The sequence below is a fragment of the Salvelinus namaycush genome, chromosome 6 (genome assembly GCF_016432855.1).
Source record: "Salvelinus namaycush isolate Seneca chromosome 6, SaNama_1.0, whole genome shotgun sequence".
Lineage (NCBI taxonomy): Eukaryota > Metazoa > Chordata > Actinopteri > Salmoniformes > Salmonidae > Salvelinus > Salvelinus namaycush.
In genome coordinates, this window is record NC_052312.1 from 23,257,251 (window position 1) to 23,284,378 (window position 27,128).

At 43.4% G+C, this 27,128-nt stretch overlaps 1 protein-coding gene across 1 annotated transcript; it reads left to right on the top strand.

The window, feature by feature from the left end:
- The first annotated feature begins 1,108 nt into the window (after positions 1–1,108).
- ache (acetylcholinesterase) lies at positions 1,109–16,885 on the top strand. Its single transcript, XM_038995545.1, has 10 exons — positions 1,109–1,524; positions 6,148–6,252; positions 6,573–6,786; positions 6,877–7,140; positions 7,355–7,537; positions 7,761–7,859; positions 8,120–8,315; positions 8,589–8,781; positions 8,952–9,130; positions 14,934–16,885. The coding sequence occupies exons 1-10, from the start codon at positions 1,187–1,189 to the stop codon at positions 15,053–15,055; spliced, it is 1,893 nt and encodes a 630-aa protein (XP_038851473.1). The 5' UTR covers positions 1,109–1,186; the 3' UTR covers positions 15,056–16,885.
- The last annotated feature ends 10,243 nt before the right edge of the window (positions 16,886–27,128 follow it).

The following is a 27,128-nucleotide window of genomic DNA, read 5'->3' on the forward strand; positions in this document are numbered from 1 at the left end:
AAACAAGGACATTTCTAAGTGACCCCAAACTTTTGAACGGTAGTGTATATAATTTTTACTTAATTAAACAAAATCTATTTCTCTGATTAAATGTATTAGTAAAAAAGTATACCATTTCCCAATGTTTTGAGCGCAAAATATAGCTCAGTACTTGTATTATTTACTTTATACAGTCTTTTTTTGCTCATCTTTATCAAGGGTGCCAATCATTTTGGACCTGACTGTATCTGATGATGCCATATAAGCGTACAGTTGGCCTGCATGAGAAGAGGATGCAGTGTGTGTGTCTGTGACTGTTTGTGTGTGTGTGTGTGTGTGTGTGCGTGTGTGTGTGTGTGTGTGTGTGTGTGTGTGTGTGATGGGATCGGGAGAGATGTGACACCAGCAAAAATAGAACAACATACAGCGAAGAGAAAGAGAACCGAAATAGTACACACACACACACACACACACACACACACACACACACACACACACACACACACACACACACACACACACACACACACACACACACACAGCTGCAGTGAAAGTCATGTACCCCCTATCCCCAACTGTGACTCCCAAACTAATCCCGTCGCTATGGCAACCACGCATCGGCAAAACAAAAACAACAACTTACAACCTCACAGGTTTGTGTGTGCGTGATTGCATGTTAGCGCTTGCATGGCTGCGTGTGTGCGTTTTAGAGATCCTTACAGTCATATCAACACAGTTGGTTTGATTAATCAGATTCCTCCGACTATAGGGTGCCTTGTGGTGTAGAGTTTCCTTCAATATTTAATATTGCTTAAGTTCTTTCCTTTCCTTCGCCTCTTGTCCTCTTTCTCTAAACCCGACCTCGCGCCGTTGCTTAGTAAATACCTGCTTAGTAAATACCTGCTTAGTAAATACTATCAAGCCCCACTGTTTTTTTCCCAAGCTCTCCCTCTTTCCAACACGCAACTCCCTTTCTCCATATATATCTGCTTGTATTTATATCCCTTTTCCTCTCTCGATCTCCCTCTCTCCTTTGTGTCATCTGTTCTCTGTCACTCTCTTTCTCCTAATCACGTTTCCTCTCTCTCCCTCTGCTCCTCTCTCCTACAGATCTGAGGGACTCCAGACAGAACAGAGAACACACACCTCCGACTACCTAACGTCAGAACCAAGAAGTAAACAATCAGCAAACAACAACAACAGCGCCATGCATACCTCCATCGTCTTCCTCCTCCCCTTCTTCCTCCTCTCTCTCCTCGCCTCCTCTTCTTCTTCCCAGAGTGACTCTCCGGAACTCATTGTCACCATGCGGGCAGGACGTGTCCGCGGTGTCCGCCTACCGACGCCGGACCGGAGTCACGTGACCGCTTTCCTCGGAATCCCATTCGCGGAGCCCCCACTGGGCAAGAAGCGCTTCCGAAAGGCGGAGCCCAAGAAGCCATGGTCGGACTTGTTCGAAGCTAGCTCCTACCCCAACGCCTGCTACCAGTTCGTTGACACCTCTTTCCCCGGGTTCCAGGGAACCGAGATGTGGAACCCCAACAGGTTTACATTTCTTTTACGTTTACATTTTCCAGGTTTCCGAGATGCGAAACTCTTAAGAGATCTATTGTTTTAGACATCCTTTGTTTGGGTTCCAAATTGCGCTCTATTCCCTATTTAGTGCACTACTTTTGACCAGAGGATTATACTACAAATCAGGTTTGAGGAGTTAGCAAGGTAACTTTAGTCAACTCTGAGTTTAATTTAGGATAACCCGTACCAACGAAAGTGACTCACCTTTTAGCGAGGTCATTTTCAATGGCAACAAATCCTTCTGAACTAACCTGCTCCAGGGCAGGCTAACTCAAGGCTAACTTCATGTATCCCGAATGAAGTAACTGAGCCACGAATTGAGGACCAATGAAATCAGGTTTCCTCCCTCTCGCAAAGATTGGATCATCATCCCCTTCATTTGAGAAAGATGACTAATTCAATATTGTATTCATCAAAGGTTTTTTTGTGTGTAAAAAATTGGCATGTATCACATTGCACGTTTAGTAATGACAGAATGCTTTTGAAACGTCACGCATGACTTAATACAGTAAATGTATATTAGGTGGGGGAAAAAAGATGCTTGTGTATTGAGAAGCACACCAAATACGGCCTTAACAATAGGTAATAACAGAAAGACAGCACTTATAAAAGTCTTTCACACCGTAGCCTGCAAAATAACTTTTCTTTCATTTTGATTTTGGCACAAATGAATGTGTCCCTCACTCGCCCGTGGATTGATGTTTCAGCATTTTCTCAATTGAAGAGTTGGGCTTTCGATTAGCCAACTGCGACATGAATGCACAGTTACAAACCTAGCTCGAGCAGGCTCAAGTAAGCAGTGGGTTGCGCCATCAATATCCACCTTCGTCGTACGGATATAGCCTGATCTTTAATGTGACGCTAACGGAAGCTGGCTAGCTTCATAAAAACCTGACTAGATCTAGCTTGCTTCATAGTGTCCCCCTCATTTGGACTCTGGTTGAAAGTAATGCACCTTGTAGGGAATAGGGTGCCATTTAGGATGCATTTTATTTAAATGTTGCATTATTAATCTATTTTATTGCTACTTGTTTGCTTTTACTTAATTTCCTTATTTTACTTTAAAGTATGTTTGCGATTTTAAATGCACTTTATCCCTTAAATGCACTTTAACCCTTGTGGGGTGTTCATGTTTTTGTTATTCACCCAATGTTCGCGGGTCTGATGGACCCACAACATTATAGGGTTTTTAAAACAATACAGCCATAACTATTTACGTAAAAATACTTAGATGTTGACTTATATCAATTACAAGCAATATAGAGAGCATACATGGTTAATATTTGCCATTTACCTCTGCTAGATCACAGTTATCAATAAAAGCGTTATGGGTGGAATAAAGACATGGGTGGAATAAATCATGTTTATCTTGAACAAATATAAATGAAACAAGGTTTTCATGACTATTGAAACAAATTGAAAAGACACATTTTCCATACATTATTGTATGGAATGATAAATGAGTCCTATTCAACACAAATTAAGGCCGGTCTACACACCACATGAGGGGCAGAGTTTTACTGTGTGTGTGTTGCAAATGTATCTCTTGCACTTGATGCATGTGTACTGCGTCTTCCTGTCCTTCTTGGGTCCACACACATTGCAGCGCTTCTTCTTGTTGCTACCGGCTGCAATCTACAATGATGAAAACACTTAGTTCAAGAATTTTGCTAACATCTCACTCACTCACATGTATAGTTACAGCAGGCCAGGTAGGAGAGTCAGACACACACACATGCAATAACATCACTCACACTTACTTCCGGTATTGGAGTTGTTAGTACTGTGGGTCGGGCGGATGGGGCACCAGCATCCTCCTCCTGAATCCTCACAGTGGCTGCAGAAGCTGGGGTCCTTGGGATATGTTGCCCCCTCTGGATTTGAGGTCTTACCAATTCCTTCCTCGAGAAAGAGCCATCTCCTCTGGAGCTTCCCTCTGTTCCAATCTGGGTTCAACGCCATCCAGATGACAAACGCATTGTACGCCAAGATGTACAAGATGTTGAATAATATCATAAGTGGCCAGCATATGGTTCTTCTTTTGCAGCTGAAGTCAGTCACCAGCTTGTCTAAATTCTCCACCCCCGAGGGCCTCCTGGGTGGCGCAGTGTTCTAAGGCACTGCATCGCAGTGCTAGTTGTGCCACCAGAGATTCTCGGTTTGAGCCCAGGCTCTGCCGCAGCCGGCCGCGACCGGGAGGCGCATGGGGTGGCGCACAATTGGCCCAGCGTCGTCCGGGTTAGGGAGGGTTTGGCCGGCAGGGATATCCTTGTCTCATCGTGCACTAGCGACTCCTGTGGCGGGCCGGGTGCAGTGCACGCTGACCAGGTCGCTAGGTGTACGGTGTTTCCTCTGACACATTGGTGCGGCTGGCTTCCGGGCAGGATGTGCGTTGTGTCAAGAAGCAGTGCGGCTAGGTTGGGTTGTGTTTCGAAGGACGCATGGCTCTCGACCTTCGCCTCTCCTGAGTCCGTACGGGAGTTGCAGCGATGAGACAAGACAGTAGACACTACCAATTGGATACCACGAAATTGGGGAGAAAAAGGGAAAAATAAATCAATTTTAAAAAAAAATTCTCCACCCCTCCTTTTGTGGCATTGTAATCCATTATGATTTTTGGTTTTTGATGTTCCTGGCCACAGATTCTCCCACCCCTATGCAGCGTACTCATGAGTACCACATTTTTGTCTTTCTTTGGCACATAGGACACTAGGGACATGTCGGCCGTGAACACAAACTTAGAGGAATTGATAGGCCTGTTCAGTGTATTCAACAGCTGAGGTGGGAGCTCTGGCTTGTTTTTTTGTACTGTTCCTACATCCCTTGGTTCTTCTCAGGGGCTCCTCCATCTGGCTTCCCCGTATACACTTGCAAGTTCCACGCATATGATGAAGCAGCATCACAGGCAGCCCAGATCTTGATTCCATATTTTGCAGGTTTAGATGGTATGTACTGCCTGAATGGGCAACGGCCCCTAAATGGCATAAGCTGCTCATCAACAGAAATGTTGGGCCCAGGATTGTAAAACAGGGGAAGGCGGTCCACCCACTTGTCCCACACTGACCTGATTGCACCTAGCTTGTCTCTCTGCTGCCGAGCTGGTCTGGTGTCACGGTTATCGAAGCGGATAATACCGGAAATAATTTGGAGGTTTTCCAGAGACATTGTTGCCAGGAAAAGTTCTCTGCCAGTTTCTGCATCCCACGGGGATTCTGTGGATTCCCCATTGGATCTGAAAATACCAGCAAGGATAAGAACCCCAAACTATACATGTAAATGACTTTGGTCCATCTCTTTCCAAGCCTTTCCTCCAAATTAGTGCAGTCCAGAATTATTTTCTGGATGGTGTCTGAGATGAACAGTTCAAAAGAAGACTTTACGTCCTGCACATGAGTAACCGCCATCTGCGTCGGCCCTGGTTGCATCCTTGTCACATTGGCAGCCATGCGGGGTGGCTCATTCCTTGGGCAAGATGTTTTTGAACATCCATATTTCTCCTCCTGCAGGCTGCTGATGAGCTGGCTGCTGACGGGCTGGTCCTGGGGCTGGCTGCTGACGGGCTGGTCCTGGCGCTGGCTGAGGGTCAATCTCATCCTCTTCTTCCAACTCACTGTCAGACTCCGAATTGACAGAGACATGATCCTTATATTCTGAAAATTCTTCATCTTCCAAAGTGGAAGACGCTCCTTCCACACTAGTTGAGCAGAGATCCTTTTTGTCATACTGATTGATTGTGGTAATGAGCCACACATGCAAAGCTATTTATTTGTTGTGTCCCTCCCCCAATTTGCACCTGGCTGGGGTAGAGTGTGGGAAAATACGGCTTTTTTTTTTTTTTTTTTTTTTTTACAATGTATTGAAATAATGTATTGTAATGACATTGTGCAGGTTCCCTCAAGATATTGTGTAGTTTCACACACTACAAAGGGTAAAGAGTCCAAGAAAAGCAGGAGACAGACAGGTTCTTGGTGCTATGTTGAAACAGCAGGCCCAGGGAGGAGGAAGACAGAGTGAAGGCACACAGCAAACCTTTTTATTTCATTTTTACTTGTTTTCACCTACACACACACATACACACTTTTATTACCCTCGGGTCCAGTGGACCCGAACACCACATATGTATTATAAATGTGTAGGGGGCTGCATAGTATGCACTCAATGAAAATGTGTTAATAAGCCAAGGCCAATGAGTCTCAGGTTTAGTAAACATTGAAAATGGGTCCCACAGACCCGAACACCACATATGTATTATAAATGTGTAGGGGGCTGCACAGTGTGCACTCAATGAAAATGTGTTAATAAGCCAAGGCCAATGAGTCTCAGGTTTAGTAAACATTGAAAATGGGTCCCACAGACCCGAACACCACATATGTAATATAAATGTGTAGGGGGCTGCATAGTGTGCACTCAATGAAAATGTGTTAATAAGCCAAGGCCAATGAGTCTCAGGTTTAGTAAACATTGAAAATGGGTCCCACAGACCCGAACACCACAGAGGGGTTAAATAAAGTTTGATTTAATTTGAAATAAAGTTTTGTTATACCAGGTGGTAGCTAGATGTTTACTAAATAAAGTTTGATTTCATTCCAACAGGGAGATGAGCGAGGACTGCCTCTACCTCAATATCTGGGTCCCCACCTCCACCAGACCTCACAACCTCACCGTGATGGTATGGATCTACGGAGGAGGGTTCTACAGGTAGGTAGTCCAGTGGGCTAAGGAGCTTGACCTGTAGCCGGAAGGTTACCAGTTCGAAATGCAGGCAGGGCGCTGGAAGAAAGGAGGGAATTGATCTGAAAAGTGAAAGGCTTTCACATCCCAGCAGCATTTCACAAGCACTTAACCGTACAACATGCTCTCCGTCCAGGGATGCTGCACTGCGGCTAGGACCCTGTGCTCCTTTCAAGTTTGTGTGTACGCATGAAGGTGCTATCTGGGGGTATTGAGCAGGAAACGCATTTTCATTGTCTCTGTAACATATGGACAATAAAGTTGTATTGTATTCTATTGTTCTACAGCGGATCATCGTCCCTGGACGTGTACGACGGGCGCTACCTGGCTCACTCGGAGAAGGTGGTGGTGGTCTCCATGAACTACCGTATCGGGGCCTTTGGGTTCCTGGCTCTCCACGGCTCCTCAGAGGCCCCTGGGAACGTGGGGCTCTTAGACCAACGCATGGCCCTCCAGTGGGTCCAGGATAACATACACTTCTTCGGGGGCAACCCCAAACAGGTAATGATAATAAAGAGGAAATGTGTTTGTCAGCAAGCTTGTGCGCTCTATAAATTCAATATTATTGTTATTAACTACTACTACTCGTAGGTGACCATCTTTGGGGAGAGTGCCGGAGCAGTCTCTGTTGGGATGCACCTCCTGTCTCCCGACAGTCGACCCACCTTCACCCGAGCCATCCTCCAGAGTGGAGCCCCCAACTGCCCCTGGGCCACTGTTACGCCAACTGAAGCCCACCGGAGGGCCGTCATGTTGGGGAAGCTCGTTGGCTGCCCCTCTGGGGGTAACGATACGGAGCTGGTGGACTGTCTTCGCAACAAGCCCCCGCAGGAGCTCATTGACCAGGAGTGGCAGGTACATTCATTTATTACATTTATGTTTAGGTTTAAGTTTACTTTTATAGTTACGTTTGACATTTAAATGTGCATTTCCATAGCATTTCCGTTTACATTTGTGTTTTACGTTCACATTTAACGTATGCATTTACATGTAATGTAAGGAATGTGTTTTCAATTATTTACCTGGTTAAATGAAGGTGAAATAAATACATTTTGTTTTGTCTTCTCAGGTCATGCCGTGGTCTGCCATCTTCCGTTTCTCCTTTGTGCCCGTCATCGACGGCGTGGTCCTTCCAGACAACCCCGAGGCCATGCTCAGCTCAGGCAACTTCAAGGACACCCAAATCCTGCTGGGGGTCAACCAGGACGAGGGGTCCTTCTTCCTCCTCTACGGAGCCCCCGGCTTCAGCAAGGTACGTGAGGAGAGAGAGGGGATGGAGTGTTTTTGGGGGGGGGGGGGGGCGGGGAGGAGCGGCTACATATGTGCATTTGTGTGTGTGTGCCTGGTGTGTGTTTCTCTGTGTGTGCATTTGTAGCATGGGTGTGTGTGTTTGTACGTTCATGCCTGTGTGTGTGTGTGTGTGTTCCACTGTCACTGATACAATTTCACACAAACCTTCCATTGACTCCCCATAGGACAATGAGTCACTGATCTCGCGCGAGGACTTCCTGGAAAGCGTGAAACTGAGCGTTCCGCATGCCAATGAGATCGGCCAGGAGGCTGTCGTTCTGCAGGTAAGTAGCCCAGCCGGTTAAGGAGGTGGACCTGTAGCCGAAAGGTGGCCAGTTCGAATCCCGGTTGGGCCATGTGCTGGAAAGAAAAGGGGAATTGATATGGCAAGCCAGAAGACAGATTTTAGTTGTTCGCTGTGACATAGGCTAAAAAAGTTGTATCAATCAGGGCAACCTGATTGATACAAGTGGTGGATGTACAAGTGATTGTATATAATAAATATGATTGATTGATTGATTAATACAGTTGTATTGTGTTGCAGTATACTGACTGGTTTGATGAGAACAACGGGGTAAAGAACCGTGATGCCCTGGACGATGTGGTCGGAGACCATAATGTCATCTGCCCCCTGCAGCACTTCGCCAGGAGCTATGCCCAGTTTCACTCTAACCAGGGTGCCAACAATGGGCAACAAGCGGGCAACGCAGGGGCCACGACGAAGGATGGGAACTCACAAGGTAAAAATGGTTCACGAATGTTTTTCAAAGATGTTATTTCATGTCATACAATGGTTGGTTCTTAAGGCCCTTTGCTCCACTAGGTGCTCAAAGGAATAACTCCAGTTTGAAGTAGTTCAAACAAAAAGTCTAAACTCAAAGTCCTGTGTCAATATTCCATGTCAATGTCTCTCCTGTTGTTCCCAGGTGGAGTGTACCTGTTTGAGATATATACAACACTAGAGTGGGGATATATGTTCTATTTCATTCTATGCTCTATTCCAAACTCTCTAGGTGGAGTGTACCTGTACCTGTTTGACCACCGTGCGTCTAACCTGGCGTGGCCGGAGTGGATGGGCGTTATCCATGGTTACGAGATAGAGTTTGTGTTCGGCATGCCGCTTGAGAAGAGACTGAACTACACAGCCGAGGAGGAGAAACTGAGCCGACGCATGATGAGATACTGGGCCAACTTCGCACGCACCGGGTAAGACAGAGGGGGAGAGAGGGGAGTGAGGGAGATAGAGAAATGGGGAGTTGTAAAAGGGTATGTGTTGGTGTGTGTGTCTATCGAAGCACACTGAAAGCTGTCCAACCCTAATTAAATCTATTCTCTCTCTTTCTGTCTCCCACCCTCTCCCACCTCTCTCTCTCCAGTAACCCCAATATCAACTTTGATGGCAGTGTGGATAGCAGGCGGAAGTGGCCCCAGTTCACCAACAGTGAACAAAAACATGTGGGTCTGAACACGGAATCCCTGAAGATCCACAAGGGCCTGCGGAATCAGCTGTGTGCATTCTGGAACCGCTTCCTGCCACGCCTCCTCAACATCACCGGTAATAGTGTTACACACACACACACACACTACAATGACACAATCTGGACCTTTAACAGCACATTAAGGACATCAAAGCAATGCTCGTGACAGTAAAAACATACTGTCAACATCATTTCCTCATATTCTTCCCTCCGCTTAGATTTTACAACCAAATATGGTTATTGTAATCACAATTATTTGTAAGGGAGATTCATTATTAAACTCATTATTTGGACATTAAATGATTTATACAGAGGGTTAATGGCTGGAAATATTCAGAGAGAGCTAGCTGCGGCTTACAGTCTTTTACAGGGAAAAAGGCTCAATCAACCGACTGAACTTTAAAAAATAACTGAGAGAGAGAGAGATGGTGTGGTTTGTTTGGTTTTGCAATGGAAAGTTGTGCATGGTCAGTAAAGCGCATAGCACACACTACAGTAGCTACAACACGTCCCTGCTAAACTGATCCAGGGTCAGATTGGATGGAGAAGGATAGGACTGTTGCTTCCCAAATGGCACCCTATTCCTTATATAGTGCTTTACTTTTGACCATAGCCCATGGGCCCGTAGCCATGGCGCTGTAATGGCGGAGTTATCTGAGAGCTTCTGGAAAAATATTGTGCATATTTGGTTGATTTACGTGTTGTTGTTGTTTGGGGTGTGTTTGATAGCGCGTTACATTTTTATCTAATATACAGTATCTAGTTGCCTTGACCAACAGAGTGGCAGAATTGATGCCAGATCGATTTGTTTAGTTTGCTAAACTAGCTAGCTAGCTAGCTAGTTAGCTATAGCTAACTGTCTACTGCATTCAAAAGATGCTTTCAAGTTTCAACGTTTATTTATCACGTGCACATGATTCAACAGGTGTAAAACAGCACAGTGAAATTCTTACCTTGAGAGCTCATTCCCAACAATGCAGTGATAATAATAATATAGATAATAATAGAAAATAGAATAAAAAATTTAAATAAAACCACACAAGAACTACGATGTGAGTTAAAGAAACAAGAGAATGCAAGTACAGTGCATTCGGAATGTATTCAGACCCCTTGACCTTTTCCACATTTTGTTACGTTACAGCCTTATTCTAAATTGTATGAAAGTTTTTTTCTTCATCAATCTACACACAATACCCCATAATGACAAAGCAAAAACAGGTTTTTAGTAAATGTAGCAATTTTATTTTAAATAAAAACTGATATATCACATTTAAATAAGTATTCAGACCCTTTACTCAGTACTTTGTTGAAACACCTTTGGCAGTGAATACAGCCTTGAGTCTTCTTGGGTATGACGCTACAAGCTTGGCACACCTGTATTTGGGGAGTTTTTCCCATTCTTCTCTGCAGATCCTCTCAAGCTCTGCCAGGTTGGATGGGGAGTGTCGCTGCAAAGCTATTTTCAGGTCTCTCCAGAGATGTTTGATTGGGTTCAAGTCCAGGCTCTGGCTGAGCCACTCAAGGACATTCAGAGACTTGTCCCGAAGCCACTCCTGCGTTATCTTGGCTGTGTGCTTAGAGTCATTGTCCTGATGGAAGGTGAACCTTCGCCCCAGTCTGATGTCCTGAGCGCTCTGTAGCAGGTTTTCATCAAGGATCTCTCTGTAATTTGCTCCGTTCATCTTACCATTGATTCTGACTCCCAGTCCCTGCCTCTGAAAAACATTTCCACAGCATAATGTTGGCACCACCATGCTTTCACCGTAGGGATGGTGCCAGGTTTCCTCCAGATGTGACGCTTGACATTCAGGCCAAAGAGTTCAATCTTGGTTTCATCAGACTAAAGAATCAGGTTTCTCATGGTCTGAGAGTCCTTTAGGTGCCTTTTGGCATACTCCAAGCAGGTTGTCATGTGTCTTTTACTGAGGAGTGGCTTTCGTCTGGCCACTCTACCATAAAGGCCTGATTGGTGGAGTGCTGCAGAGATGGTTGTCCTTCTGGAAGGTTCTCCCATCTCCACAGAGGAACTCTGGAGCTCTGTCAGAGTGACCATCAAGTTCTTGATCACCTCCCTGACCAAGGCCCTTCTCCCCTGATTGCTCAGTTTGGCCGGGCAGCCAGCTCTAGAAAGAGTCTTGGTGGTTCCAAACTTCTTCCATTTAAGAATGATGGAGGCCACTATGTTCTTGGGGACCTTCGATGCTGCATACATTTTTTGGTACCCTTCACTAGATCACGGACAAATCCTTCGACTTCATGGCTTGGTTTTAGCTGACATGCACTGTCAACTTTGGGACCTTATACAGACAGGTGTGTGCCTTTCCAAATCATGTCCGATCAATTGAATTTACCACAGGTGGACTCCAATAAAGTTGTAGGAACATCTCAAGGATAACCAATGGAAACAGGATGCACCTGAGCTCAATGTCAAATCTCATAGCAAAGCGTCTGAATACTTATGTACATAAGGTAGTTCAGTTATTTATTTATTTATAAAACCTGTTTTCGCTTTGTCATTATGGGGTATTGTGTGTAGATTGATGAGGGGAATTTAAAAAAAATCAATATTAGAATAAGGCTGTAACGTAACAAAATGTGGAAAAATGGAATGGGTCTGAATACTTTCAGAATGCACTGTATATACAGGTCAGTGTCAGTACCTTATTCAATGTGAGTAGTTGAGGTGGGTTTATACATAAAAAGTCATAAAAAGTGACTGGGAGTAGGATATACATGTATCAGAGTTGAAAAGTGTCTGGTGGCAGGAATATATAAATACCTATGGTAATATACTAATGGTAATATATGCTTGTAAACAGGAGTAATAGTGACCAGTGGTCAGCCTGTCAGGAAGTCCAGGGTCCAGTTGCAGAGGGAGGTGTTCAGTCCCAGGGTCCTGAGCTTGGAGGGCACTATGGTGTTGAACTCTGATCTGTAGTCGATGAACAGCATTCTCACATAGGTATTCCTCTTGTGCAGGTGGTAGAGGGCAGTGTGAAGTTCAATTGAGATTGCATCGTCTGTAGATCTGTTGGGGTGGTATGCAAATTGGCAGGTAGCCTTAGAGTTCTTGGGAACAGGAATGATGGTGGTCAGCTTGAGACGTGGGGATTACAGGCTGGGACAAGAAGAGGTCGAAAATAAACGTGAAGGTGCCTACCAGGTGGTCTGCGCATGCTCTGAGAATTCGTCCTGGAATCTCTTTCGGCCCTGCAGCCTTGCAAGTGTTGATCAGAATCAGAAACCGTACTCACGTCAGCCTCGGAGAGCGAAATCGCCCAGTCCTCTGGGACGGCGGGGACCCTCGTGCACGGATCGGTGTTGTTTTTGTCAATGCGTGCATAAAATGCATTGAGTTCACGTGCATAAAATGCATTGACGTGGAATAAAATCGCTGGCAACAAGAAAAGCAGCCTCCGGGTGCATTGTTTCCTGCTTGTTTATAGCCTCGTACAGTTTATTAAGTGCCAGCTTGTTGTTGTTGTTGTCCTGAGGTGGAATATGTACATTAGTCACGATAACAGATAAGTCTCTTACGAGGTAGAATGGTCGGCATTTGACCATCAGGTATACCAAGATGGGTGAACAATAGGTAGAGACTTCCACTGCACTAGAGTCTGCACACCATCTGTTGTTGATGAAGAGACATACCCCTCCACCTCTGGATTTCCCTGAATCCAATGACCTGTCTGCTCGAAGAATGGAGAATCCATCGAGTTGGATAGCCATGCGGGGTATCTTGTCCGAAAGCCATGTTTCAGAAAAACAGAGAATATTGCAGTTACGAGAGTCCCGTTGATAGCAAATCCACGATCGGATGTCATCTTATTATTAAGTGGCCAATAGAATAGAGGAAAGTGGTGGCCGGTTTTCCCTTAGTCTCAACAGGACACCCGATCTCTTGCCTCTTTTTCGCTGGTGTTTCCTCTTGGGTAGCCCGAAGATTGGATCGGAGGGACATAAAGAGCCCAGGGCGGATGAGTCAAAGTTGAAGCCGAAATTGAGGTTAGTAACTTCCGATCTGATGTTCAAAAGTTTTTGTCGATCATATGAAATGATAGCAGATACATTTAGTGCAAGACGATAACGATAAACGCCAAAATAGTCACAAAATAGCAAAGTTGGGTCGGCGCTCTCAAGGCGGCAGCCAGACAGTAAGCTTCACCTTGCATAAAATCATTCAGCACCGGCTTCTAGTTTCAACCACCCAAAGTGAGAGGACTGAAGTGTGGAGATGGCAGAAGGCTCCCTCTTAGTGAGGGTGACTTTATACACTGGACTGATGTGTGGTGAGCCCTTTCGGCAGCAGAAGAAGCATCACCCAAGTGGGTGCTACACATTGCTAGTGGAGGAGTCGTCCAGTTTCCACAGAGAGCTGAGGATTGAGAACGTCAGGACCGTCTAGTCAACTCCAGCACCACGATCACCATTATCAAACCTGTCCCTCCCTAGTACCATTCAACTCGACTACAAGAATAGAGGCCTTCAGCAAGAAGAGCAGGTGTAACAGTATAGCTTTCGTCCCTCTCCTCGCCCCAACCTGGGCTCGAACCAGGGACCCTCTGCACACATCAACCACAGTCACTCACGAAGCATCGTTACCCATTGCGCCACAAAAGCAGCGGCCCTTGCAGAGCAAGGGGAACAACTACTTCTAGGTCTCAGAGCGAGTGACGTCACCGATTGAAACACTATTAGCGCGCACCACCGCTAACTAGCTAGCCATTTCACATTGGCCACACAGGCACCATCCGAACCTGTCAAGACTTCACTCTCCATACTTTTTTCCTTCTTGAACTAACTTTTATCACCTTTTCTAATTTTGCCGTTTTACTGCAATTCAGCTTTAAGCTGTGAATGTGTACAATACAGGCTAATTATCAATACGTAGACTATCAGATCAGAAAATGTTAGACTTAGCCAGAAAGGTTAGCAGGATGAAGGGAATCACGGAATCCCTCTGGTCCTTCCACACCATCTCTAGTTCTATTTCTCTTCTATGACATCACCGCTGTCCAGGCCTTATTTAGCTCATTCTAGGGCCTCGTGCTTTTTCTCTGTTCTCTCCAAACTTAGACCTTTTTTCTATTTTTGACTTCACCATCCACTCTCCTTTCAATCTGAATTCCCTTATCTTTTTGCTAATATCATTTTATCTCACAACTTTTTTTATTTATATATATTTTTCATTTTATTTTATACAAAACAATCCTCTCTTTGGTATTTTAAATCATTCTCAATCTTGGCTGGCGCAGTGAGAAGCCTCTAAAACTCCCTTTCTCTCTACTTTCTTATCCTTTTATTTTGCATATTTAAAAAATAATAATAATAATTATGTACAAAACTTCTATTTCATCCCTCCTTCTTTCCCTCCTCCTTTGTCAGTATTCCCAGAAGGCCTTTGCTGTGAGAAACTGAACATATGTCAATAGCCACTTGACACTGTGTGTGTGTGTTTGTGTGTGTGTGTGTGTGTGTGTGTGTGTGTGTGTGTGTGTGTGTGTGTGTGTGTGTGTGTGTGTGTGTGTGTGTGTGTGTGTGTGTGTGTGTGTGTGTGTGTGTGTGTGTGTGATCCATCTTTGTATACCAAAAACCCAAACATGAGTATAATGCCAACTTTTCATTGGAAATGTTCCAAACCCCAAAAGCCACTGTGTTTTACTGTTAGAGGTCTGTGTGAAACATGTCTGGTTAGTTTCCTGACCTATGACCCCTGGTCAGATAAACAGGGATAATGTCGCTTCCTGGGTCTTCCCCACTGTCTCTCGGGTTCCTTTCGGATTTTGTCTGATATTGTGTGATTCCATCTGTAGGTGACAGTGGTGACCCTGTCTTTCACTTGTGGTAATCTCTCTCTCTTTCTCTCTCTCTCCTCCCCAGATAACATAGATGAGGCGGAGCGTCAGTGGAAGGTGGAGTTCCATCGTTGGTCCTCCTACATGATGCACTGGAAGAGCCAGTTCGACCATTACAGCAAGCAGGAGCGCTGCACTGACCTCTGAGGAGAGAGAGAAAGAGATGATGAACACCTTGTCCTTCCATAGTTTCCTACATTTCTTCATGTGATATGATTTGTTAAAGGCTTGCAATTTAACTCAATGAAGGCCAAACAGTGGATTCCTTTCCCCCACAAAATCACATTTACTGTATCACAAATCATATTTTCTGTGTGGTTTTTTGTTGTTTCCATTGCAGATGTTTGGCTGCCTAAAACACATCCATAAGCTGACAATTTATCAGCATCAAATGTATTATGGAAGGAGGTGGTCATTGATGAAGGCTGTGAAAAGGTGAACATTTCAAAGGTGTGTCATTACAGTACCTCTGAAGACTGTGTGAGTGTGTGTGTGTGTATGCATGCATGCATCCGTGGGCATGCGTGTATGTGTGTGCGCGGAAGTGTGGTACGACTGAACGTCTGTGTTCCACATCACTCTTATTTTTTTTTTTACTTCACTTTATTATTTTCCAGTTGATACAAATCTCGCTATCTGCTTATTTTGAATGATCTTTATTTAAAACAGCTATTATGACCACTGTTCCACTGTCTAACCATGTATCCGTTCACTTGTCGTTCGTCTATCTCGTATATCGGTCCTTCCCCCCCGTTCTTCTATCCTTCTTTCTTTCTCTCTGACTGTATTGGTTAGGTGATCTGTTGTTGTATCTGTGTAGTGTCTTCTCCTGTGTCTCAAATGACACCCTATTCCCTGTATAGTGCACTACTAAGCTCTGGTTGAAAGTAGTGCACTCCATGTGGAAAAGGGTGGGATTCAGAAATACAATCTGTGTCTGTGTAGCGTCTTCTTTTGCATCTCAAATTACACCCTATTCCCTACATAGTGCATTACTAAGCTCTGGTCGAAAGTAGTACATGGAATAGGGTGGGATTTGGGATGTATTCTGGGTGGGTCCAAACCTAAAACCTCAGATCATTTATTATAGGAATCTGGAGCCATGTAAATCCCTGTGTGCTGGGTTAGAAAAGAACTACACTGAAAAAAAACTATTAGACTGTGTGTGTGTGTGTGTGTGTCTGTTACACTACATGGATATAAACAGACAAGTGCATACAAAGTTCATACAAACACACTATCGCTCTCTCACACACCAAAACACACACACCCACCGAAACACACAGAGTGGATTGAAAAACGTGCACGGAGGACCAATACTCACAAGTCCAGCGATCAACAAGATAGACATGTAGTCATATGTCACACATGTCTATCTTGTTCATCGCTGAACTCTGTGCACGTTTCTCAATCCACTCTGTGTGTTTCGGTGTGTGTGTGTGTGTGTGTGTTTCGGTGTGTGAGAGAGCGATAGTGTTTGTATGCACTTGTCAGTATATATCCACATACCTCTGTCAATCACCTATATGTAGCCAAGCACTTGTGAATGTCAGTCACACCCACTGTTGTTTGTTCTAGCGTCAGAATGCAGTAAAGTATTATATTTTGTGGGCGTGAGGGTGTGTGTGTGTGCATACTACTAATATTATCTCCGTGCCAACGGGTCGATGTGTCTCGCTCCCCTCCATCTCTCTCTTTTGTCCTATCCATCTCTCTCTCCACCTTCCCCTCCATCTCTCTCTCCTCCATCTCTCCATGTCCCCAGAGGACGAACAGTTCTCGTTAGTCTAATGGAGACTGAAGTAATTCACTCAGTGTGTGTCTGTCGGTGTGTGTGTAATTCAGTGCTCCAGTGAAACGACAGGATGCTGCGTCAGCCATTCGCTGGCTATGAGACTGACAGGCCTGGCTGGGCTGTACTGCACTGCTGCAGTGACTGATGGAGAGAGAGGGAGGAGGGTGAGAGAGGGGCGAGAGATGGAGAGCATGGGTAGGAGAGATGGAGAGGGAGGGGAATGAGAGATGGAGCAAGGGTGAGTGGGAAATGGAGAGAGAGAGGGTAAAGATAAAAAGAGAGGGGAAGATGGAGGGAAAAAAGAAAACAGGGTTACGTACTCCACTCTTGTCTATACTAAGGTTATTTATCATTAATGTGACATATACGTACAATATGTGTGGGTATCTATTACTCTTTTTCAGTGTTTTATTTTGCAGTTGCATTCTTCAGGTTTAAACCAACTACAGATGTCAGAGTATAAGTGTTTGGAGTCTGGAGTGTTTATCGATCACTTCCGTATCTGTTGAGATTGTTCCGAGTTTGGCTGCTCTCGTAGGGACTTTGACATGATAAATCCGTCAGTCTGTCTATCTGTTCTGTCTATCTGTCTTTGTGTGTTCTCTGTATGTGTGTCTAATTGTCTGTCACTGTGAGTCTACCGTTTGTTGGCTTGTTTGTCCATCGGTGTCCACCTCTGTCTCTCTGTGTCTGCTTGTGTTTCTCTACTTGTCTGTGTGTCCATCTGCCCATCTCTATACAGTTTTTGCATGATGTCATACTTTTGTGATGTCATATGTGTAATGTCATATTTATTTGAATTTACGTTTGTTGACATTGTGGAAGGGATCAGGATCAGCCTTGTGATTGATCAGTGGGTCTTTCAGCGAATCATTATGGTTGGTTTATTCACCGGCATGTACAACTCCTATTTGACGACTGGAGTAGAGTAGTCTAGCTTTAAAAAAATATATATATATAAAATAAAAAAGTCAAAGACTATCTGTAATTATTTAGATTCTGGGTAAGTCCCAAATGGCACACTATTCCCTACATAGTGCATTACTTTTGATCAGGGCCCAAAGGGCTCTGGTCAAAAGTTGTGCACTATATAGGGAATGGGTTGCCATTTGGGACGCATCCACTTTGTTTGAATGAACAGAATGCATGTGTGTATGTATGGATTGGCTGCGTGAGTGTTCCGATGATGACTGAGTGACAGCTGCTCAAGCACCTCTTTTCCAATAAGAGGGCCTGCTTACCCTCGCTCCTCCAATGATATCCCTTTATGCATGTCCAGAGCAACAACCCCCCTCCCCCCTCTCTGTATTCTACTCCAAATTTATGACAGTTATTTTCCGTAACAATATAATACCCCTGATGTCCTGATATGTATTTTGATTATTATTACAATTATTATAGCTTTGAAATTGCAGTTGATGTTAGCAATAATATAACACATTGATAACTAAATATATGACATTTATTGTATGATGATGACAACGATGATGATGATTATGACGATGATGATGAAGATTGACAAAGCAATATAATATATATAAAGAGTGCCATATTTTTATTTGAATTGTTATATTATTATTTTTATTTTTCCTTTTTCAATCCAACAGTATTACTACAGTATACTAGTCTAAACAGTATATAGAGTATGTACAGTATTATGGGTATATATAGCATAGTATCTACTGTATATAGTATATACAGTTTATACTAGTAACACTACTGTACTATTACAGTACTACTACTTCTGCATCATTTGTTACAGTCGCTAGTACTTTAAATAATACATTAGAATGGCTTTTGTAGAAGTATGTATTCATGAATGCCAGCTTGTTGTTTGTCAAATTGCAACAAAATAAAGACACCTTGCTTGCTTACCTCTAATACCGAGTCTATTGCTCTCTCTCTTCCTTTCCTTACTGAAAGAGCGCAACACGGGTTACGTGTTTGCTGGTCTGTGACCCACTGACACCGCCCACGGTTAGAGGTGAATAAGGCAGCCCAAGAGTCAACGCACAGGGAACTATATTCACACACACAGGAACAGTGCATGGAGATGTATGTGGAAAGGACGTGGAATGCTAGTGATTCTTAATGAACAGAAAACGGGTAATAGAATACACTGTACACAATACAATAACTGATGGCACAAGTAGAGCAACAAGGCTATTAACAAGGGAAGGACTGTATGAATGTATATGCTACCTGCACATTACACAACACCGCAAACACAGAGGCAACATACAATAGGCAATAGTAACAAAGTACGAAGAACAATATACACATTTCAATCGGAAAAGCAAATGGGCAAATGGTGAATCAATAGCATGTTTGCAATTCCTTTTCCTAAATGGGTATGCATTTTTGTGACAACATTTGAATTGAAATGCAAAAAAAGATATTGCATTATGATTTTCATGATTGAGTATGCATAATGTCTGGCACTTTGAAAAATAAATACTAAAGTGTATAATTAAAAGTAAATGCTTAAATGACAAATCACTTCTCATGTTTGCCATATCCTTTCCTTGTTCTGATGGCATGAATTGTGACAAAAATAAAGATAATTCTCAATTAGCAATTGACAATGCTTTTACATACTTAACTGGCGAAATTCAAATTTTTCAGTAAAATTAGATAAATCAATCGCAATGCTTCATTTTGCTATTTTTTTTTAATGTATTGTTCTGTTGACAGGTCTAGCATATCGAAAATGCAATCAAACACGGTGGACCGGGTTTTGGTAACATGAGGCGGAAGAGGTTGCCTGGGCTTGCTAGCTATGCTCAGACAGAAATATCGGTACTCTTAATTTCTTTAAGTATATCTGGATCAGAGAGAAAGAGGCGAAGCTGTACTACAGTGCCTTCAGAAAGTATCCATACCCCTTGACTTATTCCACATTTTGTTGTGTTACAGCCTGAATTTAAAATTGACCAAATAGATTTTATCCTCTCACAAATCTACACATAATACCCCATAATGACATATTTTGGCAAATGTATTGAAAATGAAATACAAAAATATATATTTTACAAGTCACCATTGGCCTCACTTTCTTAATATTGAGTTGCACCCCCTTTTGCCCTCAGAACAGTCTCAATTCATTGGGGCATGGACTCTACAAGGTGTCTAAAGCGTTCCACAGGGATGCTGGCCCATGTTTACTCCAATGCTTCCCACAGTTGTGTCAAGTTGGCTGGATGTCCTCTGAGTGGTGGACCATTCTTGATAAACGGGAAACTGTTGTGCGTGAAAAATACAGCAGCTTTGAAGTTGACACACGCAACCCGGTGTGCCTGACGCCTACTACCATACCCTGTTCAAAAGCACATACATCTTTTGTCTTGCCCATTCACCCTCTGAATGGCACACAGTACCAGTCAAAAGTTTGGACACACCTACTCATTCAAGGATTTCTTTATTTTTTTTACTATTTTCTACATTGTAGAATAATAGTGAAACATCAAAACTATGAAATAACACATATGGAATCATGTTGTAACCAAAAAAGTGTTCAACAAATGAAAATACATTTTAGATTTGAGATTCTTCAAAGTAGCCACCGTTTGCCTTGATGACCGCATTGCACACTCGGGATTCTCTCAACCAGCTTCACCTGGAATGCTTTTCCAACAGTCTTGAAGGAGTTCCCACATATGCTGAGCACTTGTTTTCTTCTTTTCATTCACTCTGCGGTCCAACTCATCACAAACCATCTCAATTGGGTTAAGGTCGGGTGAATGTGGAGGCCAGGTCATCTGATGCAGCACTCCATGTTATTGAAGTGTTGTGGTTGCAAGTTCACGTGGCACAACTAAAGCCTTTTCTTTTGGGGTGCTGCTATAGGCCACCAAATGCTAACAGTCAGTATCTAAATAATAGGTGCAAAATGCTTGATAGTGTATGTGATGTAAACAGAGAGTTCTACTTTCTTGGGGACCTGAATATTGACTGGTTTGCATCAAGCTGTTTGCTCAAGATGAATCTTCTTACTGTAACCAGTGCCTGTAATCTGGTTCAGGTTATTATTCAACCTACCAGGGTGTTTACAAACACTACAGGAGCAAGATCATCCACATGTATCGATCACATTTTTACTAATACTGTAGAACTTTGTTTTAAAGCTGTATCCGTACCCATTGGATGCAGTGATCACAACATAGTGGCTATATCCAGGAAAGCCAAAGTTCCAACAGCTGGGCCTAAAATAGCTTATAAGAGATCATACAAAAGATTTTGATGTGACTTATGTGGATGATGTTAAAAATATTTGTTGGTCGGGTGTGATTAATGAGGAGCATCCAGACGCTGCACTTGATGCATTTATGAAATTACTTCTTCCAATTATTGATAAACATGCACCTGTTAAGAAACTGACTGTTAGAACTGTTAAGGCTCCATGGATTTATGAGGAATTGAAAAACTGTATTGTTGAAAGAGATGGGGCAAAAGGAGTGGCTAATAAGTCTGGCTGCACATCTGACTGGCTCTAGTTTTGTCTAATCTTGATTATTGTCCAGTCGTGTGGTCCAGTGCTGCAAGGAAAGACCTAGTTAAGCTGCAGCTAGCCCAGAACAGAGTGGCACGTTTTGCTCTTAATTGTAATCAGAGGGCAGTTTTCTCTGCTACCGCACGGCAAGCGGTACCGGAGCGCCAAAACCTTTTGAGGATCTGGGGACCCATGCCAAATCTTTTCAGTCTTCTGAGGGGGTAAAGGTTTTGTCGTGCCCTCTTCACAACTGTCTTGGTATGTTTGTACCATGAGAGTTCGTTGGTGATGTGGACACCAAGGGACTTGAAACTCTCGACCCACTCCACTACAGCCCTATCGATGTTAATGGGGGCCTGTACGGCCCGCCTTTTCCTGTAGTCCACAATCAGCTCCTTTGTCTTGCTCACATTGAGGGAGAGGTTGTTGTCCTGGCACCACACTGCCAGTTCTCTGACCTCCTCCCTATAGGCCATCTCATCGTTCTCGGTGATCAGGCCTACCACTGTTGTGTCGTCAGCAAACTTAATGATGGTGTTGGAGTCGTGTTTGGCCACGCAGTCGTGGGTGAACAGAGAATAAAGGAGGGGACTAAGTACACACCCCTGAGGGGCCCCAGTGTTAAGGATCAGCGTGGCAGACGTGTTGTTGCCTACTCTTACCACCTGGGGGTGGCCCGTCAGGAAGTCCAGGATCCAGTTGCAGAGGGAGGTGTTAATTCCCAGAGTCCTTAGGTTAGTGATGAGCTTCGTGGGCACTATGGTGTTGAACGCTGAGCTGTAGTCAATGAACAGCATTCTCACATAGGTGTTCCTTTAGTCCAGGTGGGAAAGGGCAGTGTGGAGTGCGATTGAGATTGCGTCATCTGTGGATTTGTTGGGGCGGTATGCAAATTGGAGTGGGTCTAGGGTGTCCAGGAGGATGCTGTTGATGTGTGCCATGACTGGTCTTTCAAAGAACTTCATGGCTACCGACATGAGTGCCACAGGACGGTAATCATTTAGGCAGGTTACCTTCGCTTCCTTGGGCACAGGGACTATGGTGGTCTGCTTGAAACATGTAGGTATTACAGACTCGGTCAGGGAGAGGTTGAAAATGTCAGTGAAGACACTTGACAGTTGGTCTGTGCATGCTTTGAGTAGACGTCCTGGTAATCATTCTGGCCCAGTGTATGCATTGATATGTAGGCTATGTGTTCCTTTTTAAAACATTTATGTAGTTCTGTCTTTGAGCTGTTCTTGTCTATTGATGTTCTGTATTATGTCATTCTGTATTATGTTTAATGTTTTGCGTGGACCCCAGGAAGATTAGTTGCTGCTTTTGCAACAGCTAATGGGGATCCTAATAAAATACCAAATACCATCACTCTCCTTCTTGGACAAATAGCCCGTACACAGCCTGGAGATGTGTTGGGTCATTGTCCGTCCTGTTGAAAAATAAATGATAGTCCCACTAAGCGCAAACCAGATAGGAATGCGTATTGCTGCAGAATGCTGTGGTAGCCATGCTGGTTACGTGTGCCTTGAATTCTAAATAAATCACCAACAGTGTCACCAGAAAAGCACCCCCACACCATCACACCTCCTCTTCCATGCTTCACGGTGGGAACTACACATGTGGAGATCATCCGTTCAACTACTTTGCATCTCACAAAGACACGGCGGTTGGAACCAAAAATCTCAAATTTGGACTCATCAGACTAAAGGACAAATTTCCACTGGTCTAATCTCCATTGCTTGTGTTTCTTGGCCCAATCAAGTCCCTTGTTATTATTGGTGTCCTTTAGTAGTGGTTTATTTGCAGCAATTCAACCATGAAAGCCTGATTCACACAGTCTCCTCTGAACAGTGGATGTTGAGATGTGTCTGTTACTTGAACACTGTGAAGCATTTATTTGGGCTGCAATTTCTAAGGCTGGTAACTCTAATGAGCTTATCCTCTGCAGCAGAGGTAACTCTTGGTCTTCCTTTCCTGTGGCGGTCCTCATAAGAGCCAGTTTCATCATAGCACTTGATGGTTTTTGCGACTGCACTTGAAGAAGCTTTCAAAGTTCTTAAAATTTTCCAGATTGACTGACCTTCATGTCTTAAAGTAACAATGGACTGTCGTTTCTCTTTGCTTATTTGAGCTGTATTTGACATAGCCCGATTTGGTGAAAGACCAAGTCGATATTATCTTCTGTATACCACCCCTACCTTGTCACATCACAACTGATTGGCTCAAACGCATTAAGGAAAGAAATTCCACAAATGAACTTCTAACAAGGCACACCTTTTAATTGAAATGCATTCCAGGTGACTACCTCATGAAACTGGTTGAGAGAATGCCAAGAGTGTGCAAAGCTGTCAAGGCAAACGGTGGCTACTTTGAAGAATCTCAAATACAACATTTATTTTGATTTGTTTAACACTTTTTTTTGGTTACTACATGATTCCATATGTGTTATTTCATAGTTTTGATGTCTACACTATTATTCTAAAGTGTAGAAAATAGTTTAAAAAAAACATAATTCTGGAATGAGTAGGTGTGTCCAAACTTTTGACTGGTACTGTATATAATATAATAATTAACCTGTCTCCTCCCCTCCAGCTACACTGTTTGAAGTGGATTTAATAGGTGACATCGATACAGGATCATAGTTTTCACCTGGATTCACCTGGTCAGTCTATGTCATAGAAAGAGCAGGTGTCCCTAAAGTTTTATACACTCACTGTAGGGCTGGGCGATATGGCAAATAAAATTTCACGATATATATATATATTTTTTCATTCGATAACGATAATTATCACGATATTAATCAAATGTTTAAAAGGTAAAGCCTTACAGGTCATGAGCAAGAAATTTTTAAAAAATTAAGTAGTGCAAGTCAATATGCATTATATATGTTAGCCTAATGGCACATCACAGTTTATGTTGGGGTAGTTGTTGTCTTACAAGTTACAAGCAAGAAAGACAAGTCTGTCTACGGTCTCTGGCTTTAAAGCTGCCCCATGGCAGGTCACTATGTTGCCACCTGTGCTAAAAACACGCTCTGAGGGGGAGCTGGTCGCAGAAATGCACAGGTAGCGCTTTGCCAGGTGGCTGACTTCGGGAAAGTTTTTTTGGTGGCTCTTCCACCAGTCCAGTGGATTGGTTTCACTGTCAGCATCAGGAGACTGAAGGTAGCAGCTGAGTCCCTTTTCTACCAGCTGGATTTCAGTAAGACCTGTGGTGGTGGAGTATGGCTTTTTCAAAAAACTGCCCAGTGACTTTCTCTTTTTAGCTGGCAGTTGTGGTGAAGCAGCAGCAACGTCTCCCTGTGCTGGGCTTGGGTTTTCATGTCCCTCATTGACCACCTCTGAGACAACTCTTGCTTTTATGTGGCCCGCCTTCTCCTCTTTGATGTAATGTGTTTTAAACCCAGTGTCGACCAACGATGCTATGTCCAGGAGGTCATCTGTGGCTAGGTCATCATATTTCTCATTCAGATAGTCCATGACTACCGTTTTGATGGTTTGGGTGAGCTCTGTTTCACCATCATCAGGTTTCATGACCTCTATTGAACCGGTGTATTACTGGCTTCAGGTAAGACACACTGACATAAGACTCAGCAGACAGAGCATCTGTGAATTCTAGGAGTGGGGTCAATGCCTGGTTGATGGACTCAAGAACATCTATATCAGTATAGGCGGGAGCTAAGTGCCGGGTCTTCTTGTCACTGGACAAGACCTGTGAAATGGCTTTCTCCTGCTCCATTACTCTTCGCACCATCTTTTGACGTGATCCTCACCTGGTAGGCGACCGTCACCAAATTGTGCTGGGATAGGTTGTGTGTTCTTTTTGAGCAACTGCCAGGTTTCTCTTCTTTTTCCACGAATAGGAAAAGGCACCTACCACTTTCTTACACACTCCAATTGCTCGATCCACCCGTTTGTCTCTACCTACTCTCTCTAAGAGAAATCAAGAGATTTTAATAAAATGTTAAAATAACAATTATCCCTTTAGTTATGTACAAATGTAATATTTAACTTAATCAATTGATGAAAGAAAATGCACATTTAGTTTAATCTAACCAATCACTTCAATATACACAATGACAAGGTTACTTACCATTGGCCAAGTGCAGACGATGTCCAAAACATGTTCGCACCACTATCTGTTGTAATGCCGACGTATCTGTTTTGACTGCGTCCCCAGGAGGCGAGAGAGTCAATGAGCCCCTCTGCTATAGCTTCACTCGTGTGGTTGTCGGGAAAGTATGATGTTTGAAGGCATTTATTTAGAAGATACCACTCTTTGTCAATATAGTTGATAGTGAGGCTCTGATAGTTGATAAGGCTCTGATGTGCGACTAGACCACAGATCGGTAGTAGTAGCAAAATACGTCAAATCTGTCTTGAGCCATTCCTCAACTTTTCCCCTACACTCGGTGTAGAGTTTAGGCAGTGCGGTGTGAGAGAAATGTTTGTGGCCAGGGAGTACGTACCTGAGGTCAATTAAATTGATAAGCCTCTTGAAACCTTCCTTTTCGACTGTGCTAAGTCGTAGCATGGCCTTAGCAATGCATAATAGCATTTATGATGTCTTTGTGTCTTTTTGATGTTTGCTTGTAGGAAATAAACGCTGTCAGTGTTGACTGCTTCGGGCGAACATCCCTAGATTGGCTGGTGCTTGACGGGCGTTTATCAATACCGTGGCGCAAACTCAAAAATTCTGCACGTTCCAAAGAGTGATTTTGCTTCAGATGGTGAAAAAGGTTTGTCGTATTACCAGACTTGGTAGCCACCTGTCTACGGCATAATTTGCACCAAACATTGCTCTGCTCTTTGTCGGACTTCCAAATAACTGAAACAGTTGAACCATTTTTATCATTAATTTCTTCGTTGGAAGCTGCTCCTTCTCCATGTCTATCACTGCCACTGTTTTCGCCTACATCACAAATTTTTGTGCTTAATAGTGGCTACTCCATCACTCGAGGTGCTAAGTGGTTTTTAGTGGGCATATACCTCTCCACGTGCATATTGTCACTTCTCCGCGCGTTCCTGCTGCGTCACAGTGGTGAAATAGACTGCTGTACCTAATTATTCATATCGACATTATCGAAAATTTATATAAACGTTTTTATATCGTTATTGAGGGAAGAAATTACCTCGATAATTATTGATATTAATTCATCGCCCAGCCCTAATTCAGTGTATATTTATTTTGACAGTGACTGTGTGTGTTGTGAAGGATGGTTTTGTTCTCTTTTAACATAAATATATGCCTTATAGTGTGACTGCAGAAAAGCTGTTGTTAATCTAGGGTGTCGACTGTGCAAACCACAAGGTTGAGACAAGATGGAAAAATGCTGAATAACAAGAAAACAGGAATTGAGGAATGTGTAGGGAAAATGCTGAATAACAAGAAAACAGGAACTGAGGAATGTGTAGAAACCAACAAATCAGTTCAATCTTCACAAACAACATTCCGGACATTTGAATCCTGAGTGCTGTGTCTGGGCACCACCGATAGGCTAGCAAGTTTAAACCACGCTAAGCCTCTACTGTGACAGGCCAACTCTACAGTTGGAAATACCACTGTCACAGTATAAAAGAAGATGTCTGTACTATTTCAGTCAGTTCTCTGCTTTACCCTGCGTGGTGATACAGTGAACCCGTATATACGAAAATTGCATTTACCATTCTGAGCTTATGTTAAATAAAAATACTTAAAGTATATTTGGTGACTTTGAATCACATTTTATCCTGATACCAGATTTGATTGACGCAACCTTTGACAGTGTGGAGGGAGAGGGAACCCTTTGGCCAACAGCCTTTATATAAACTGCTGGTTGACATATACAGTTGTTGTCAGAAGTTTACATACACCTTGGCCAAATCTTGGGCTGATTCTTTTGATTTTCTCATGATGTTAAGCAAAGAGGCACTGAGTTTGAAGGTAGGCCTTGAAATACA